The sequence below is a fragment of the Lepidochelys kempii genome, chromosome 7 (assembly GCF_965140265.1).
Source record: "Lepidochelys kempii isolate rLepKem1 chromosome 7, rLepKem1.hap2, whole genome shotgun sequence".
NCBI classification, from domain to species: domain Eukaryota; kingdom Metazoa; phylum Chordata; order Testudines; family Cheloniidae; genus Lepidochelys; species Lepidochelys kempii.
In genome coordinates this window covers 33026085-33043744 of record NC_133262.1, presented here as the reverse complement: position 1 = coordinate 33043744, position 17660 = coordinate 33026085, and the positions used below count along the sequence as shown (strand labels likewise).

At 55.7% G+C, this 17660-nt stretch overlaps 1 protein-coding gene across 25 annotated transcripts in view; it reads left to right on the top strand.

The window, feature by feature from the left end:
- NRXN2 (neurexin 2) overlaps positions 1–17660 on the top strand; it is a 274548-nt gene that overhangs the window by 80008 nt on the left and 176880 nt on the right. For 15 of the 25 annotated variants that reach the window (XM_073351962.1, XM_073351977.1, XM_073351964.1 and 12 more), the window contains one exon: positions 1879–1947. The exons of 7 other annotated variants lie outside the window; for them this stretch is intronic. In XM_073351962.1, the coding sequence (XP_073208063.1) occupies positions 1879–1947 (69 nt within the window). The remainder of the gene's footprint in view (positions 1–1878; positions 1948–17660) is intronic. 3 more of the 25 variants (XM_073351963.1, XM_073351975.1, XM_073351956.1) reach the window with 1 other exon arrangement.

Sequence of the window (17660 nt, the reverse complement as noted above, 5' to 3'; positions counted from 1 at the left end):
TGTTCTTCGATGCACTCACTCGTTTACTCCTTTCTTCCTCCTTTCTACTGTATCCATTCGGTTTTTGGCTTAGTTCTTTCTTCCTTATTTCTTCATTCCTTCTGCCTTTCTTTCCAATCCTTGATTCATTCGTACATTCTCTCCGGTCTTTCTCATTTTTTCAGTCTTTTTTTTTTTCTGATACTTCCTTTCCTCCACCTCTTTCCTTCCTGCTCGAGCTCTCTGTCTCCCTTGTCCTCCTGAACCCCCCCCCCCCACACCCGCTGTCTCCTTCATCTCCCTGAACCCCCCACTCGTGACCTCTGTCTCCCATGTCTCCCTGAAACCCCCCCAGCTTGTGCCCTCTGTCTCGTTCCTCTCCCTGACCCCCCCGCTCCCCCGAGCCCTCTGTCTCCCTCGTCTTCCAGAAACTCCCCCCAGCTCGCACTGTCTGTCTCCATCTCCCTGAGCCCCCCGCTCGCATCCTCGTCTCCCGGAAACTCCCCCACATTCGCACCCTCTGTCTCCTTCATCTCCCTGAACCCCCACACTCGCACCCTCTGTCTCCTTCATCTCCTAGAACACCCCCCCACCCCCCAGCTTGCGCCCTCTGTCTCCATCATCTTCGTGACCCCTCCACTTGCACAGTCACACTGACCTTCCCCTGCTTATTCTATCTCACACTGACTCCCTGCTGGCTTTCGCTCTCTCACACTGGCCCCCCCTCAGGCTCGCTCTCTATGATACTGAACTCCTCGCTTGTGCTCTATCTCACTGATCCCCCCACTCAGCATTTTTGCCTCTGGCTGCTACTGCTCCCAGTGCCAGATGCCCCACATCCCGGCCTGAAGGGGCAGACACACCTGGGGAATTGGCCAACATGAGCCATGAGGGGGATAGGAAGCAGTGGAGAGATGCCTGTTCAACTCGGTTAGCCCTCCTCTGGTGCTGAGATGCAGCTGCCTCCGGGGTGGAGCGCGGGGACCATTTATACATGGGTCCCTCACCCAGTGCTGAGATGCAGCCACCTCTGGGGTCGGATATGGGGGCTGTTTATACAGGGATCTCCCACCAGGCATGGAGGTGCAGAAGCGTGTGTCCCAACCTCCCCTGAAGGATCAACACTCCCCCTTTGCTGTCTCTGAGCAGGGCTGATGGGGGATGGTTTCGGGATTACACAATATTCCAAAACGATCTGAAGTGTCACTGGGTGTAGCAGGGTGCCCCAAAGCTTGGGTGGGGAGTGGAGGTGAGGGGCCAGTGCCCCCTGGTTCCTGGGCCTTGAGACTTGCTGTATCCTGCCCCCAGGGTCGCAGGGAGAGGCGGGGGTGGGACAGAGATGCAGACTAATCTTCTCCTCCCTCTATTTGTTTGTCAAGTGCAGAGGGGCAACCTGAGAGGCCTTGCCCTGCAGTCCCTAGCCGCAGTCCCAGCTTCCCTTCAGCAACCTCCTCCCCCCTGCTCAGGAAAAGCCCATCACAGGGTGGGCTGGCCCTTTTAGGGAGAGGGGCTTGGCTGATGAGCTGGAGGGAGGCGGCAGGCGGGTTAGCTAAGAGTGAGAGCTGGGGCTGGGAGAGCTGGGCCTGCTGCGGGTGCTGTTCTGCGGGGTCAAAGTGGGGCTGAAATCCTGAGGCTCTTGGGATTGTGGGTAGATACCTGGGCTGGTTTACCAGACTCTACAATAATAAACCAGGGTCCAGTGCTTAGGAGAGACTTCATAGAATCATAGAATCATCTACAATAACAAACCTCCTGCCATTTCCCCAGCCCTGTGGCTGTGTGTGGGTATTCTGTGGTGGCTGGGGGAGGGTGTCCCAGCAGCTGCAGTGTGATAATGGGAGTATCTGGTGGGAGGGTTGTTAGTGCCTGCTCCCTAATCCTGTGGTTCTGCTTTTCCAGTAGGGTCCATTCTGTACTCGGAAGGGGGGGAAGGGAGAGGAGCCGGTGAGGTGCAGCACACATCGAAAGGTCAGTGCAACCCACCGCCCCCAGAGAGACAGCACCCCACGGGTCCGCCTCATGCTTCTCTGCAGTCAAGTGTTCCACTCTCCTGAGGCTGAGATGCAGCCGTCTCTGGGGTGGGGTCTGGGCCCTGTTTATACAGAGACCCCTCTCCAAATGTAGCTACCTCTGGGATGGGGCGTGGGGACAGTTTATACAGGGATCCCTCTGCCAGTGCTGAGATGCAGCTGCCTCTGGGGTGGGGCATGAGGGCTGTTTATACAGGGACCCCTCCCCAGCGCTGAGATGCAGTTGCCTCTGGGGTGGGGCACGCGGGCTAGTTAAAAACAGCGTTACAGGCTAGTTTAGCACAGGAACTGAATGGGGGAAACTTTGTATCTGATAGAAAGCGCAGGAGGGAATTTTAGGGAGGCAGATTTCTCTGGGCTGGGATGTAGCCAGGAAGCTAGGGTTTGCAGCAGGACTCATGGGAAAAGTGCTAGAGGATATTTAATGACCCAGAACAGTCAGGTCCTTGGTTTAAATCTCATGTGAAAGAAAGACCCTTCCAGCAGTACAGCGCCCCCTAGTGCCATGCTGGGGTCAGCACTTACTGCTAGGGGAGAGCACCCCTATTCGGCTACCTTCCCCACTCCCAGCACTACTGCGTGTCCTAGGACTGCCTCCAAGAGCAGAATGCTCCCTAACAATTCTCCCCTTGATGTGAGGATGATAAACACCTGGTGTGCTTCACCCCAGAAGCAGCTGCATCTCAGCTCTGGGTGAGATAACCCTGTTTGCATGTCTCCTAGCAAAACAATTTATATCTCAAGTGTTTAAGAGAAGGTAGGATTATTTAATAGTTAGATTAGTGGTGACTGGGAGCCAGGATTCCTGGTTTCTATATCTGGCTCTGGGAGGGGAGTGGTGCCTAGTGGTGCCTAGTGGTTAGAGTGTGTGGGAGGGGGCGGGGGGAATTGGGTTGAGTGTCAGGGCTCCTGGGTTGTATCCCCAGCTCTTCCACTGACTTGATGTGCACTTCCCCCCTCCATGCCCTTGTGCTGTTAACCTCTGCCATATCCAGGCCAGGGGCCTCTACTCCAGGCACCCAGTGGAGTAGAGGCAGTTGTTCATACAGGGATCCCTCACTCAGAGCTAAGGTGCAGCTGGCTTTGGGGTGGGGCTTGGGAGCTGTTTATACAGGGATTTGTTGCCTGGCACTGAGATGCGGCTGGCTCTGGGGTGTGGTGTGAGGGCTGTTTATACAGGGATCCTCCAAGCAGCTGACTCACCCCAACCCCCTGGTGGCTACATGCCAGAGATGAGCATACTCTAGGTATTCTCTCCTTCCCGCTTCTTGCTTCCCTCTGCTCCGTTGCAGGGACATCATCTTAGTCTTGCTCTAGGGAGCATGAAGCACATGCTGATCCGGCTCTGTTCCATCTCCTTGGCCCTGCTGCCCGCAGTTACGTCTTTCTGGGCTGAGCATTGGAAGCTGTGTGATATAGTCAGAGCCGGGGATAAAATCCAGGAGTCCTGACTCCAAGCCCCTCTGCTCTCACCACTAGACCCCACTCCCCTCCTAGAGCTGGGAATAGAACCCAGGACTCCTGGCTCCCAACCCCACTCCCCTTAAGCCCCACTCCATTGGTTGGCAGGCTCTTTGTCCACCACCTATTTGGACTGGTTTTCAGGGTGGTGTCTCTCTGGTGTAGTGTCTGGGAGGGGGTGTAATTCAGGGGTCATGGTGACGCGGAGCCACAGGCTGAATCCTTCATTGTGGGGGGTAGTTGGGAAAGTTTGTGTGTGTGTGTGTATGTGTGTGAGAGAGGCACTGCATGCACATGTGTCACTGTGACTGTGTGTGACTGTCACTATGTGAGTGTGATAGTGTGTGTCACTGAATGAAACATACATGTGATTGTATCTCAAGTTTGATAAGGTGTGTGTATAAGCACGTGTGACTGTGCATGTGGGAGACTGTTTTCTTGTGTGTGAGAGCATCATGTAATTGTCTCTAATGTGATAGCGTGTTTGTGTCTCTGCCTGTGGGTGTGATTGAGTGTATGCTTTTATCTCTAGTGTGACTGTATGTGTCTGTGGGTGTGACTGTGTGATTGTGGATATTTGTGGGTGTGACAGTCTGTGACTAGGACTATCTTGATACATGTCTGTGGGATTGTCTCTGTGGGAGATTGTGCACGTGGCTGATTGTGAGGTTTTGTGTTTGCATTGTTGTGTGATTGTGTGTGCTGTGTGATTGTGCATGTGATGTCTATATGACAGTGATTGTGTGTTTGTGGATTCCAGTTGTGTAGCTCTAGGTGGTTGTGATTGTGTGTGGGTTACTGTGATTGTGGTTGCATAGCGGTGGACATACTGCTCGGTGGCACCAGGTGCCAGTCCCTGCATTGCAATCAGTCTCCCCCAGCCTGTTTGGAGAGAGCCAATTCCCAGCCTCAATATTTAATTAGGACGTGAGCAATTAATATGTCCCGCCCGGGTGAGGGGAGGGGGGCTCCCAGGGATCGTTAACATTAATGATGCATTCAATACAAACGAGAGGCCATTAATATACAAAAGGCTCTGATTGATTTTAATCAGGAGGTTCTGGAAGGAAAATGGCTATTGTGGGACAGGCAGGGCTGACAGATGACGCTGCCCTGCATGCAGCTGCCTCTGGGGTTGGGTTGGGGGGCTGTTTATATAGGGAACCATGGCCCTGTGCATAGATGCAGCTGCTTCTGGAGCGGGTTGTAGCAGCTCTGTATGCAGAAATTGCTTACCCAGTGTTGAAATTCAGCCACTAATGCAAGAGGGTGCTGCACAGACCCCAACCCAGATCGGGACCCCCATCGCTGCTCAGACATACAGTGGGAGCCGGTCCCAGTTTGCTCTGACCGTGGATGTTTTATCCTCTCCCATTTCCAGATGGGAAAACCGAGGCCAGGAGAGGGACAGTGCCGTGTGGTTTCTCAGGTGCTTGCAGTCAGCCCCCCGATTCCCAGTATGGGGTGCACCTTGTGATCGTTCAGTCCACGTAACACCCCGGTAGCCAGTAATGACGGAAGTAGCGGCTCCTTGGTGTGTTGGGGGAGGAGGTCTGTGTCCCCACCTCTTTCCATTTGTCCTGTTATGTATCATTCCCTGAGCTGTGAGCTGTGCCCCGGCCCTCCTCTGCTGCTGGCTCTCCCCTCTGGGAGGCAGGTTAGGGGTACCCCCAAGGGCGTCGTCCTGTCTGTGTAGATTTGGTGAGTGGCTGGAATCAAACGGCATGGGGGAAGGGGAGGGGGGCATCCTGTGGCAAAGTTATTGATAAGGCGGGTGGCTGGGCAAAATGTGTGGATCTCTGGGTAGGCTCAGAGTGTGTGTGTCTATGCACAGAGACGTGCATGGGGTGTGTCCAAAGAGACTGTGTGTGTGTGTCTATGCACAGGGAAACGTGTGGGGTGTATGTAGCGTGTGTATGCACTGAGGTGAGTATCTGTTGATGGGCTCAGCCCTGCAGGGCTCCAGGGTCGCCATGTGGCCATGACTCCCTGGGCGTCTCAGGCTGGGGGAGGGATTAGTTATTTCCTGGCCATGGCAACAGCTGAGGGTTGCGGGGCATGCAGAGCCCTCCTAACCACACTGCCCAGTCACCCACATGCCCCCAGGAAACTGCTGCTACAGTGGTGCATGCAAGTGATTGGGCTGTGCCCATACACCTGGAGACTGCCAAGAGCCAACAGCCGCAACCATGCAACCCTAGGTGCTGGAACTAGGGGGGTCCTGCTGCACCCCCTGGCTTGAAGCGGTTTCCATCATATACAGAGTTTACAGTTTGGTTCAATGGCTCTCAGTACCCTCGCTACACAGATTGCAACGGGCTCCTGGAGCTGCACTAACTCGCCCAGGGCATAGCTGGAGCTGCACACGCCTTTCGGATTGCACGACGGCATCCACTCAGGCCTGCGACGGCACAGCTGCACCAGCACACGCAGCTGCACAACTGGGAGCTGCAACAGCACAGCCGCAGCCAGCCAGCCGTGCTGTTGCAACTGTGCACTGTGCTCACCCCATTGTGTCCTCATGCGGCTGCAGCAACACCCACACACACGGCTGCAGAGGCAAACACATATGCAACTGAACGGGCTGGTAGACACAACTATTCCCATACCAGTGTCAGGGCACATGCATGTGTTCAGATACACACAATGGAACATGCCCAGATGCACAGTGTCTCACTCTTACACACGCACACAGTTTGGGCATATGGAAATGCACAGTCGCTCACACAAACACAGCTCAGCTCACACAAAGGCACAATCCAAGTAATGTGCACCTACCGGAGGCACATAGCAGACGGCACAGCACACACAAGAGCCGGCTGGTCCCCGGGGGAGGGCTGTTGTGCGTGTGTGTAAGATATCTCCTGCAGACACTCACCTCATGGTTTATCTGAATTGCCGCACACTTGAAAACTCCCTCCCATCTGTCTCCTTCCGTGCTGGGGCGATATGGCTGGGAACTGGAGTGCTGGCAGGGAGACACACGGCTCTGGGATTACTAGCTGCTGTGATAGAAATTCTGCACTGCCAAGGAGGTGTGTAAAGAAGGAGCACAGAGCACGTAACTGTACAGCATCACACACAACACATCGCAAACACAACACACTCACACCCTCCACACTACCCTCTCCACCCTACACAAATACACTCATCACATTGCATGCACGTACGCCCCCCCCCAACTCAATCCACGTACACGCTCAGCACATCTTGTATAAATACACACTCACTTGGGCTCCCAACAGTGCGTACAAAGCACATGCCCCGGTGGTACACACGAATGGCACAGCCTAAAGCACAGGAAATGGTTGCGTGCAGAAAACAAGCCCACAGCCCCCCAACCATGCCTGCGCCCAGTGATGAGCTGCCAGAAGCTGAAGAACCGGTTCCTTCAGTTGCTCCGGGTCTTCAGCGGCACTTCGGTGGCAGGTCCTTCAGTTGCTCCGGGTCTTCAGCGGCACTGAAGGACCCGCACCAAAGTGCTGCTGAAGGCCCAGAGCGAGTGAAGGACCCGCCGCCGAAGTGCTGCTGAAGGCCCGGAGCGAGTGAAGGACTCTCCCCAGCCGAGAGCTCAGGAGGGATGGACAGGATGGTCCCGCGGGCTGCATGTGGGCCGCAGACCGGAGTTTGCCCACAACCAGTTCTAAACCAGCTTCAAAATTTAACAACCAGTTTGCGCGAACTGGTGCGACCTGGCTCCAGCTCAGCACTGCCCGCGCCCCACACGCTGTCTAGCCTTGGGATGTCCATATACGCACAGCTTCACCATCAGCCAAAACAGCCCTGCAAAACAGACTCGCTATTGTGAGTGCAAATAGAACAATGGCACAAGAATACATGAAACCATAGCACGCACACAGCTGCAGTGCCGCTGTTTGCAGCTGTTTACCAACAGGGAGCAGGGCAGGAGCGCTGGCTGTGGGGGGAGCTCCCGGCTGCTCTAGCCCTGGCTTCTCCTCACAGGGGGTGCTGTAGGGAGTAGGGCAGGAGCACTGGCTGTGGGGGAAAGCCGATTTTGCTTGTGGAAGTGGGGTTATTTCCATCCTGTGCTGTTCGTTTTGGGAAGGTTAATGGAGGGTTATGGGCACGTGAGGCAGGAATCTCTGTGGCACGGGGGGAGGGGGACACATGGTGTTTAGAGGTACTGCCCCTCGGTATTTTTCTCTCATGGTGGTGGTCACTAAGCGATGTTGAGGAGACGATAATATCCCTGGATCAGGCCACGGGCTGGTTGCCATGCCGACTGGACTCCAGGATGCTGGCGTGCTGGGTCCCTGGGGAGATTTTGGGGGGTGGCGGGGATTAATTGTCCTGGTCTCTCGTATCAAGGAGGTAATGTCTTAAGCTGTCTGTGTGCCAAGGGGGGCAAGGATGGATGTGCCACAATGTGACTGGGGGTGTGAATCCTGCCGCTAGCGTCCCGGGGTGTGGGCTTTTGTGTCTCTAACCAGCTCATGGGTCCAGTGGGGAGGGGGTTGTGGTGAGTCTCATCTTTCTAGCTGGCTCTGGTGGCGCCCAGTGTGTGTGTGGGGAGTCATCTCTCTAGGTCTTTGGTGTGTCTGCTACAAAGTGGCCCTGAAGGCAAAGGTTAGCAGACTGAATTTAGTGCTTGGGGTTGTGGGGGCTTATCTCTGGCCCACGTGATCTGACTCCCTTCCAGTCTGGGGGGGGAGACACTGAGACCACCTGATTTTTAGGCCAGTGTGGCTAGAGGGGCAGATTTTGGAAGGGGGAGGTGCCACGAGGGTGTAGCCCAGCTGCAGGCAGCAGTCCGGGGAGGCTGATCACAGCCGCCATGATTCCTGCACTCTGCCTGTGGCTCTGAGGAGAAGTTGATGCCAGTGTGGGGTTAGCTGGGCACCATGTGGCTCCTGGCAGCGAGTGATTGCCGTGGGACCCGGAGTAGGGAACAGGAACGGCTGGGGTGGCAGCGAAGTGTGCTGCCCACTGGGCAGGGGGCAGTGTGGGCACAGCATTCACACCCACACGCCCTCTCCGTTGTACAGCCAGTGCATGCTGCACGCTAAAGACCCATCCAACTGCAGTTTCAGAGGGGACATCAGTGGGGGTGAGAATGCCAACTCTGTGCACATGTGTTTGAACGCACGCACCAATGATAGGGCAGATGTGCATGAAGCATATTTGAGTGTGCATGCACACATGAGGGAGAAAGTTGTGCACAAGTGTGTGAGTGTGCACACAAATGAGCACATGATCAGGTGTGTGTGTGCATACAAGGGAGTTTGGGCAGGCATGTGTGCAGTGTGTGAATGAATGTGAATGTGCACGAGTGTGCATAGGGCATGTATGTGACACTGCAAAATGAAAAGGCATGTTCCTATAAGTGTGTGAAATCCAGCCCTGTCCCCAGTGCGGTCAGTGGGTGACTCTGGATTGACCCCGGGGAGCAGAGATCAGAATCCGGCCCTGGCCCCGTTGCGGGCAGGGGATGATATTGATTTTTCTTTCTGTTGTTAAGGGGCTCTTGTTTTCTCTTAGGGTTTTCTCTCCTGGCAATAAACCCCCTACCCCTAACGAGCGGTGGCAGCTTTATCACTGGGAGCCGGCTCCCAGAGATAAAGCTCTGTCTTTACTGGCACTTTTCAGCACTAAAACTTTGGTCGCTCAGGTCAGGTGTGGCCGGAAGACTATTGTGGCAGGGGGTGGGAGGAGAGTAGCAAGAGCTTTAGGGGATCTTTTAAAGCAATTAGACACTCAAATTAAGCCCTGGTGGGTGAACGGGGATGGGCGGTGCCAGCCGGCAGGGCCCTGAGGCATTGTGTAGGGCCCAGATGGCTGGCATGCCCATGGGCATGATACATAGTGTCTACCGCTCCAGATGGACCTGAGTATGTTTGTAGCAGCCCTGAGCATTGCTGGGATGGGGGGCATTCTAGAGGGTCACCCTCTCACCCCTCCTCCTCTCAATAGCTGTGCCAGGCTCCATCACCCTGTTATTGGGGTGACTTGCCAGTCCCAGAATGAGGTCACCCTCCTTTGTCCGTCCTCTGATCTGAATGCAGCAACTTATCCTATTACAGACACCCTGCAGTTTGAAGTGGGAGCAGAGCAGGATTGCAGGCCCCTGCACCCCACTTGAGAGGTGGTTACATGGCAGTGCTGGGCAAGGGATCCCTGTATAAACTGCCCCTTTGTCTCACCCCAGAGGTGGAGGGAAGCCCCAGCATCTCCCAGTGGGGGGCGTTGTAGGGAGCAGGGCAGGAGCACTGGCTGTGGGGGGAGCTCCTGTCTGCTCCAGCCTTGGCCTCTCCCAGTGAGGAGTGCTACGTGGAACAGATCTGGAGTCCCAAGCTAGGGTGTTTGTTTGACCCAGACGCTGGGTTCACACCCTATTTCTGTCCCTAGTCGCTGGAGCCCCATTGGGGTGGAACTTGCAGGCACAGAACCAGGAGATGGATGGGAGAGGGGGCAGGGTGGTATCTTCCACTCTTCCAGTTTGGGGTAAGAGCTCTGAACATGGGGAAGGTGCTCTGGGCTCTGAAGCCACGTTGGGAGCCAGGTGGGTCCATCCCAGCTCCCCTCCAGCTCTCAGATCCCACAGCCCCTCGTCAATTCCAGCAAGAGAAGACAGAGGGGAAAAAAACCTGCCGGTGACCAGAGGGGATAAAGGAGGGAATTAATTTCATCCTTGTGCCTCCCCACAAACAGCTGCCACATCAGCTGGGGGAGATGGCGTCCCCCTCCTATGTATATGCCGCTTCCCCTCAAACCCTGGGCCCGGGAAGGAGTTGGGAATGATAGGCAAGAGAGAGAATCCCATCCTGGGTCGCTGGTTACATGCCAGCCCTGGTTGGAAGTATAGGTAATGGATTTCTTGCCCAGTCACAGAGATGCAGCCAGCTCTAAGGTGAGGTGCGGGGGCTGTTTATACAGGGTTCCCTCACTCAGCGCCATGGGCTTTATTAACCACACGACACCATGACTGGGAGCAGGGAGCGAAGGAGAATCCCAAAGTCGACTGCTGGGGCAGAGGTTGGTGGGGAATGGTCCTTGCTGGAATTTGTCTGGGACAGAGCGAGGATTGCAAGGTGCTCTGGCTATATGTGAGGGGTAGGGATGAGGGGAGTATGGGTGGATTCTGGGTGGTAGATGGGAACTGCAGTCGCTGTTGGGATGTTCCAGGGCTGGCCGGAGGAGGCAGGGATGTGGGGAGAGCATAATGGAGTGGGGGAGAGTGTTTGTTTTCCTGCTGCAGGCACTGGGAAAGGAAAGAAAATAGCAAATTTGTTCCATTTAAAATGTTCTGCTCTCCACGCCCGCCTCGAGGTGCGAACGTTTCCCCAGGACTGGAGTCGATTTTCATTCTCTCTGCACAGGCACAAACATATTTGTACGATAAAAATGTCAGGTCGGAGTGGGGGAAATATTCTGGGTTTACTGCAGTCTCGCCCGCCTGCGGGAAGGCCATTCCAAGCTCACTGCCAGCCATGGGGCAGATCTGGTCCCAGGAGAAATCAGGATGAGTTGTCTCAATAGCTTGTGGGGCTCATTATTGTGATAGCAACTATAGGAGCCCATCACCGCGCAGGCCGTGCCTGAGATATCGTGGGCCCTGTGCAGACACACAGAGACAATCCCTGCCCTCAAGGGGAAACTGAGGCTTCAAGAGGGGAATGAACTGTCCCAAGGTCCCAGTCTCGTCTTCCCTAAACCACAAATCTCCATTGCCCTCCCAGAGCTGGGACGAGAGCCCAGGAGTCCTAGCTCCCAGTCCAGTTCTCTACCCACTGCACCGTGCTGCCTCTTAGCTTTAAGCTCAGAGCTCCTGGCATGTTTTTGCTAAAGTTCCATGTTCACACTGCAATAAGTAGCTGTGTGTGTGTGTTGGAGGGTGGTGTTTGGCTTCTATGCAACACGCTGTGTGCCCCCTGGTGCGTGCTCCCTGCTGCACCCAAGCTCTGAGTGCTGTCAGGACCTGTCAGATGGGGCAGCACCCCTGCTTTGTCTGGGAAACCGAGAGCCGAGCTGTGGGAGAGGAGCCGGCAGGCTGTGCTGCAGAAATGCACACGCAGCCAGCTAGCACTGCACTGGACTGGGAGCTTGGGAGGGTTGAGTGTGTCTGAGTGTGTGTGTGTAGCATTTGCGTTCCCATACGTGTGGTCTGTGTGTGCGCGCTGTGTGAGTCTGTGCTTAGTGTGTGTGCAGCGTGGGTACGTGTATGTACTGTGGGTGTGTGCTTAGTGTGTGTAGCATGTACAGTGCACAAGTGTCTGAGTGTGAGTGCATGTGTGCAGCATGAGTGTATTGTTTGTGGTCAATGCGTGTCCTGTGTTTGTGTGTGTGTGCAGTGTGTTCAGGTGCGAGTGCATGTGTCTGTAGTGAGTGTGTACATAGGGTGTGTTTCTGTGAGTGTGAGTGTCTCTCCACACCCATCTCTGTGTGTTTGGGGGGGGTACCTCTGGTGCTGAGTTTGACAGGATCGTAGGCCCTCCCAGGCGTGCTTCCAAAGGGGGTGAATGTGGGGCTGTGACGAAGTGGGACTGTTCTTAATGTTTCCTCTGAATAGTGTGGGGGTGCCTCAGTTTCCCCTAGGCAGTTCTTAAGTATCTAGGTGGTGGGGTAAGGGTGTATGATCACTGCAGAGCCCTAGAGGGCAGGTGTTTGCAGGAGTCTGGACACAGAGAATGGCCGACACCCTGTTTCCTGGCAACTGATGGCCTAGGCCCTTCCCCCCTGCAAGGTGAGAGCGAAAGGGTTGGAGAACAAAGGAATCAGGTGACCTCCTGGCCCAGGAAAGGGACAAAGCCCAGAGGAGGTGGGGCTGGAGGGAGTTTCAGTTTGGGGCTGGCTGGAGACATGGAGTGAAGGGCAGACGTGGTTGTCTGGCTCACTGCCCCCCAAAATGGACCCAGCTGAGGGGTCCTGTTCTCTGCACCTACAAGCTCTGTTTTAGACCATGTTCCTGTTGTCTAATAAACCTCTGTTTTACTGGCTGGCTGAGAGTCACGTCTGACTGCGAAGTTGGGGTGCAGGACCCTCTGGCTTCCCCAGGAGCCCCACCTGAGTGGACTCGCTGTGGGAAGCGCACGGAGGGGCAGAGGATGCTGAATGCTCCGAGGTCAGACCCAGGAAGGTGGAAGCTGTGTGAGCTGTGTGTCCTGAAGACAGGCTGCTCACAGGAAGGCGACTGCCCCAGAGTCCTGACTGGCTTCATGGGGAGCAGTTCCAGAGCATCGCTCAGGGACTCCATGACAGAGGCCCTGCCCATCCAGGCAGAGGTCCCAGTGCAGCAGGGTGGGCACAATATCCTCATTGCAGTGCTGAATGACAGCCCTTCCCCTTGCATCCATTCCCCACAGAGCTCTGCACCCCAGCCCATGTGCCTCTAGCAAGGGCTGGGAGCCAGGACTCCTGGGTTCTATCCCAGCTGTGGGAGGGGAATGGAGTCTAGCATGTGTCCCACAGTCCCTCACACTCAGACAAGGAGAGCTCCCACATGACTTGCATCTCAAGAAGCCCATGACCCCTTGAACCCTGCTCCCCCTCCTGCCCCCATGTTCTATCCATCGTAGTCTGGCTATCGATCCTGCTGCCCCGAGGCTGGGAGCTCTCGCTGGAGAAAAATAGTCACAATTAAAATCTCTAACGATAATGCGGAGCCAGCACCCCCTCCGTTTATCCCCATACAGAGCCTTCGTTGTCTTTCAAAGAATAGACTGCAGGGGGCAACCCTGCTCCATGCGGGGGAATAGAATGTAGGAGCAACCCTGCCCCACTCTGGGTTGTAGGGGGCGACCCTGGGAAGAGGCTGTAGGAGGTGACCCTGCCCCCTGGCGGGGGGAATAGGCTGGAGGAGGTGATCTGGCCACCCTCCAGGGAATAGACTGCAGTTCCACCCCAGTTAACAACATACAGAGTCTTTCTCCTGTAGGTCACCAGGTCAAATCCAGCCCCAGCTGGCCCTTTCCTCTCTGCCTGAGATGAGTTTGCTGGCTCTCCGGTGGGCTCAGCCCAAGCAAGGGAGACCAAGATGCCCTCTCCACCACTGTGGGGGCATACTGGGGGAAGTGTGTGCTGGGGGAGGGATCGCTCTCCGCTGCTGCCCCTGCTCTGGGAACATTGGGACAATTCTGGCTGCCACTAATTAAGATCCACCCCCCATCCCAGTGCCTGTGGACACCAGCTGCTCTGGGTGAGATGGGTGGACAAGGGTGTGCTAACTGGGGTGTGGGATCCTGGTAGGACAAGGTGCAGGGACAAGCTGGTGCTGGGGAAGGTGTGGAGGGGTTGTGACTGGAGGTTTTAACTGGGGCAGGCTCTCAGGGGTGTGTATGTGGCTGGGGCAGGCTGTCTGGGGTACATGTGTGGCTGGGGCAGGCTGTCGGGGGGGAGCTGTGGCTGGGGCAAGCTGTCGGGGGTGTGTGTGGCTGGGGCAGGCTATCGGGGGGGGAGGGGAGTTGTGGGTGGGGCAGGCTGTCGGTGCAGGGTGGGTGCAGGTGTGGCTGGGGCAGGCTCTCGGGGGTGGGGGCAGTTGTGGCCAAGGCTGCTGGGAATGGGCTGAATGCTGACATGACCATGTGACTTGCTTGTGGTTTTGGATGGAGGGAGCTGCCCCAGGTCAGGCCAGACCAGACCAAAAGGATGGGGATGGGGAACTCAGCAGAGGGGGGCTGGGGCTCTCATAGCTCAGCCCCCCCACCCCCAGCGCTTTTGCCAGGACATCGTCCAGTTGGGAAGTGGAGGCTGCAGATTCCTGTGGGGTGTTAGAACATGGGATGCAATCGGGGTGTGTGGAGGTGGTGAGAGAGAGAGAGCACAGGGGATGGGGGCTGAGCACAGGCAGGACAGCATCTCACCACCTTCAGGCCCTAGTGGGAATCGCTCTGGCTGCCTGGCTTGCCAGCTGGGTTTATGGGAAAGGAGCGATCGGACAGATAATCGGGGCTGGTGGAAGTCTGGGGCCAGAGCACGAGGCAGAGTAGGGAGTTATGGGAAAGGCTAAAGCAATGGGGATCACTGAGCCAGGGGAAACACTGTGTGGGATAAAACCTAATAGTCCCTCTCAATACACTCCTGTCTGCCCTGCTCTGCCTCTACCCCATATGCACCCCCATCTAGCTATTTGAATGGGGAAACTGAGGCATGGAGCAGGGTAAGTGACTTCCTCAAGATCACATAGTGAGTGAATGGCCAACCTGGGGATAGGTGCAGGGAGTCCTGACTCCCAGTCCCCCTGCCCTGCTGTAACCCACTAGACCTCATTCCCCCACCAGAGCTGGGGTTAGAACCCAGGAGTCCTGACTCCCTGCTCCCCTGCTCTAACCCACTAGACCCCACTCACAACTTGATTCTTAGCAGAGGAGTGATTGTTTCAGACGTTGTATCAGCCTATTAGCTCAGAGTCTCTGCACATGCAAGCAGGTATTACTGTCTCCCTTGCACTTGGGCTGCTTTCCCCTCTCGCAGCAGTTGGCTCAGGCTCTCTGCACACTCAGGCAGGTGTTGCTGCATTGGTCGGTTACTCTTGTTTCTGTTGTTATTGCAGTGACGAGAAACATTCTGGCTCTGGGGCAGTGGATCTGGGGTCGTGGAACTGGCAGGACAGGGGGGAGGAAGTGGCAGTGCTGAAAGAGGTGGGCAAGGGGGATGTTCTTAGCTTTGGCCGACTTCTTTGGAAAGCAGCCTTGCCAGCAGCTGCACGCTTCAGCTTGGAGCAGGGCATGGCCCTGGGCAGAGACCACGACCCCCGGGGTTCTTGATGCCAGTGGGTGGGTGCTGTGCTAGTGGGGAGGGTGCCTGGTGGGGATTGGCAGGCTCTGATGGCTGTTGTCAAATGCAGGCTCCTGTGACTGGTTGGGGGGTGCTCCAGCAGGAGGCGCTGTGCTGCCCAGGCTAATAGGGACTCTAGTCTCAGTGTAAGATCCCTGCTGAGGTTCCCCTGACGCATCCCCGCACAGAGTGTGGGAGCCTGCATGGCCACCTGCTGGGGGGGGGGGTAGGCGGGAGCATGTGAGCAGGACACAAGCCCTTGCTCTGCGCTCGGGGCCGCCTTGGCCTGTTCCCTGCCCCTCCCTTCCCCGCCCCATACCCCTGCTGCGGGCCCAGCCAGAACCCCCTCCCCCAGAACCCGCTCATCTCCACATCCCTTCCCCCCACATCCCTGCAGCCAGTGCCCTCCCCCACACATGCCTCTATCTACGAATGCATGCCTCTGCTCTCCCCATACACATTTATCTATTCATCCATCCCTTCAAGTCTGTCTCTTTCTTTCCCTTTCTGTTTCATTCCCCCTTTTCCCCCCTTCCAGGCTGTCCCTTGGGGTCACCCTTTCTGAGCTCCTCTCTCCCAATCACTCCTCTCCCTCGCACCCCAGGTCTGGCTCGGAGCCCCCCATGGGCAGCTGCTCCATATGGGGTGCAAGCAGATGGGACTAAGAGGGATGGATCCAGTCCAAGGTCATGGAGCTTCACCAGAGAAAAGTGCTTACAGAGGGGCTGAGAGGCGGGCAGGGGGATTGGGTGGGAGCCAGGTAGCGTGGCCCTGGGGTTAGCAAAGAATTAATTGCTCCCCCAGCTTGTCCCTGCTGAGGTGATTTATATCCTGCCAACACAGAGCCCTGAAGAAGCAATTTAGGAGCCTGGCTGCTGTGGGGGAGGCCAAGGGGTTGAATTGACTGGCTACTTAGCACTCCCTGTGCTGCGTGGGAGCAGGCTGAGATAGCAATGCCCCCTAGGGGGTGCTGTGCTGCAGGGAGCAGGCAGGAGCCCAGTAGGGGGCGCTTTCCCCTCTTGGACTATGCTGACCCCAGTGCCCCAGCATGATGCTAGGGGGCACTGTGCTGCGATAAATTCTGGTTTTCCAATGTGACATAGAGCCAACGTGAACCCCTGTGTTCATTAAATCCTCAGGCATTGAACCTGGTGTCTTGGCAAAATCCCAGGTGGGTGAGTCCATTCTGTCTTGCCGCAAAAACTGCTGTTTGAATTTGATACGGCGTTTTCCTTCAATTCGTGTCCACAGAAGTCAGGCCATGTTGCTGTGTGGGAGTTAAATAATGCTGCATCCCACCCCAGAAGTGGCTGCATCTCACCGCCCTGTGATCCCTGTGTAAACAGCCCCCACTCCCCATCCAGAAATGTCCCCCATCCCAACCTTACTGCTCTTCTGAATACACATCTCTCACAGTCACCCTCCCCAGCTGTCAGATTGGCACATGAAAGGTCTAATCCTAGTTCCTGTGGACACAGGTACCAGCAGCCTGCTGGCAGGCTGAGGTGTGATCTGTGGCTGGCTATGGTTTTTAAACCCTTCTTGCAGTGAAAGAATAATTTGTTTCATTTAGATTTTATAACCTTTGCCATAAAGAGAGGGAGAAAACGGAAAAGCCAGGCCGACAGCACAGAGTTCAGGTGCTGTTAGGAACAGATTTATAGAGGTGCTGTGTGTGACACAGGCCTAGTGGGTCAGGGGACTGTGAGTGCTTGGAGGACATGCTGTGGTGATGTTAGACTGATCTGAGATGCACCTTCTTCTGGGGTGATGCAGTTGCAAGCAGAGGGAGAGTTTGCTTTGGGCCAAGGGCTGTGTCTGAAATGCAGAGGAGAGGGGTGGGGAGGCAGTGTGGCCTAGTGGGCACTGCTCTGGGACTCCACTGACCTCCGCTGGGTTCCATTCCTAGTGCGGCCACTGGCTGATAGATGACCTTGGGCAAATCACATCCCTGCTCTGTGCCTCAGTTTACCCCTCTGTAAAGTGGGGTTAATGATGCTGACCTGCTCTGTAAAGTACTTTGAGATCTACTGATGAAAATCCCTAGATCAGAGCTACGTATTATTGTTGTTTTATACTGAGTTAGGTATATGATGTAAAATCCAAGGGGAGACAAGGCACTGGAGTTGTCTTCATGATATGCAGGGTCAATCCTGGTGTGCGGCAGTCTGTGGAGTCGGGGGGGGGCCTCTCTCCCCTTGCAGTCAGTGCTGACCCCAGTGCGGCACTAGGGGGCGCTGTGCTGCAGTCTGTGGAGTGGGAGGCTCACTGGGGGGTGCTGTCCCTAGGTCAACCAGTGACACTGGTATAAAAATGCGCCGTGTTTTTGCCCAAGACTCTCTAAGTGGAGTTGCTCCTAAGTGCGACATTACTCTTGGCGAGCCAGGTGTTGGTGCTTGGGCTGAGTGCCTGTCTGTGGGCAGATTTCATGGGGCAAAAAGCTGGCTCTTTAGGAAATTG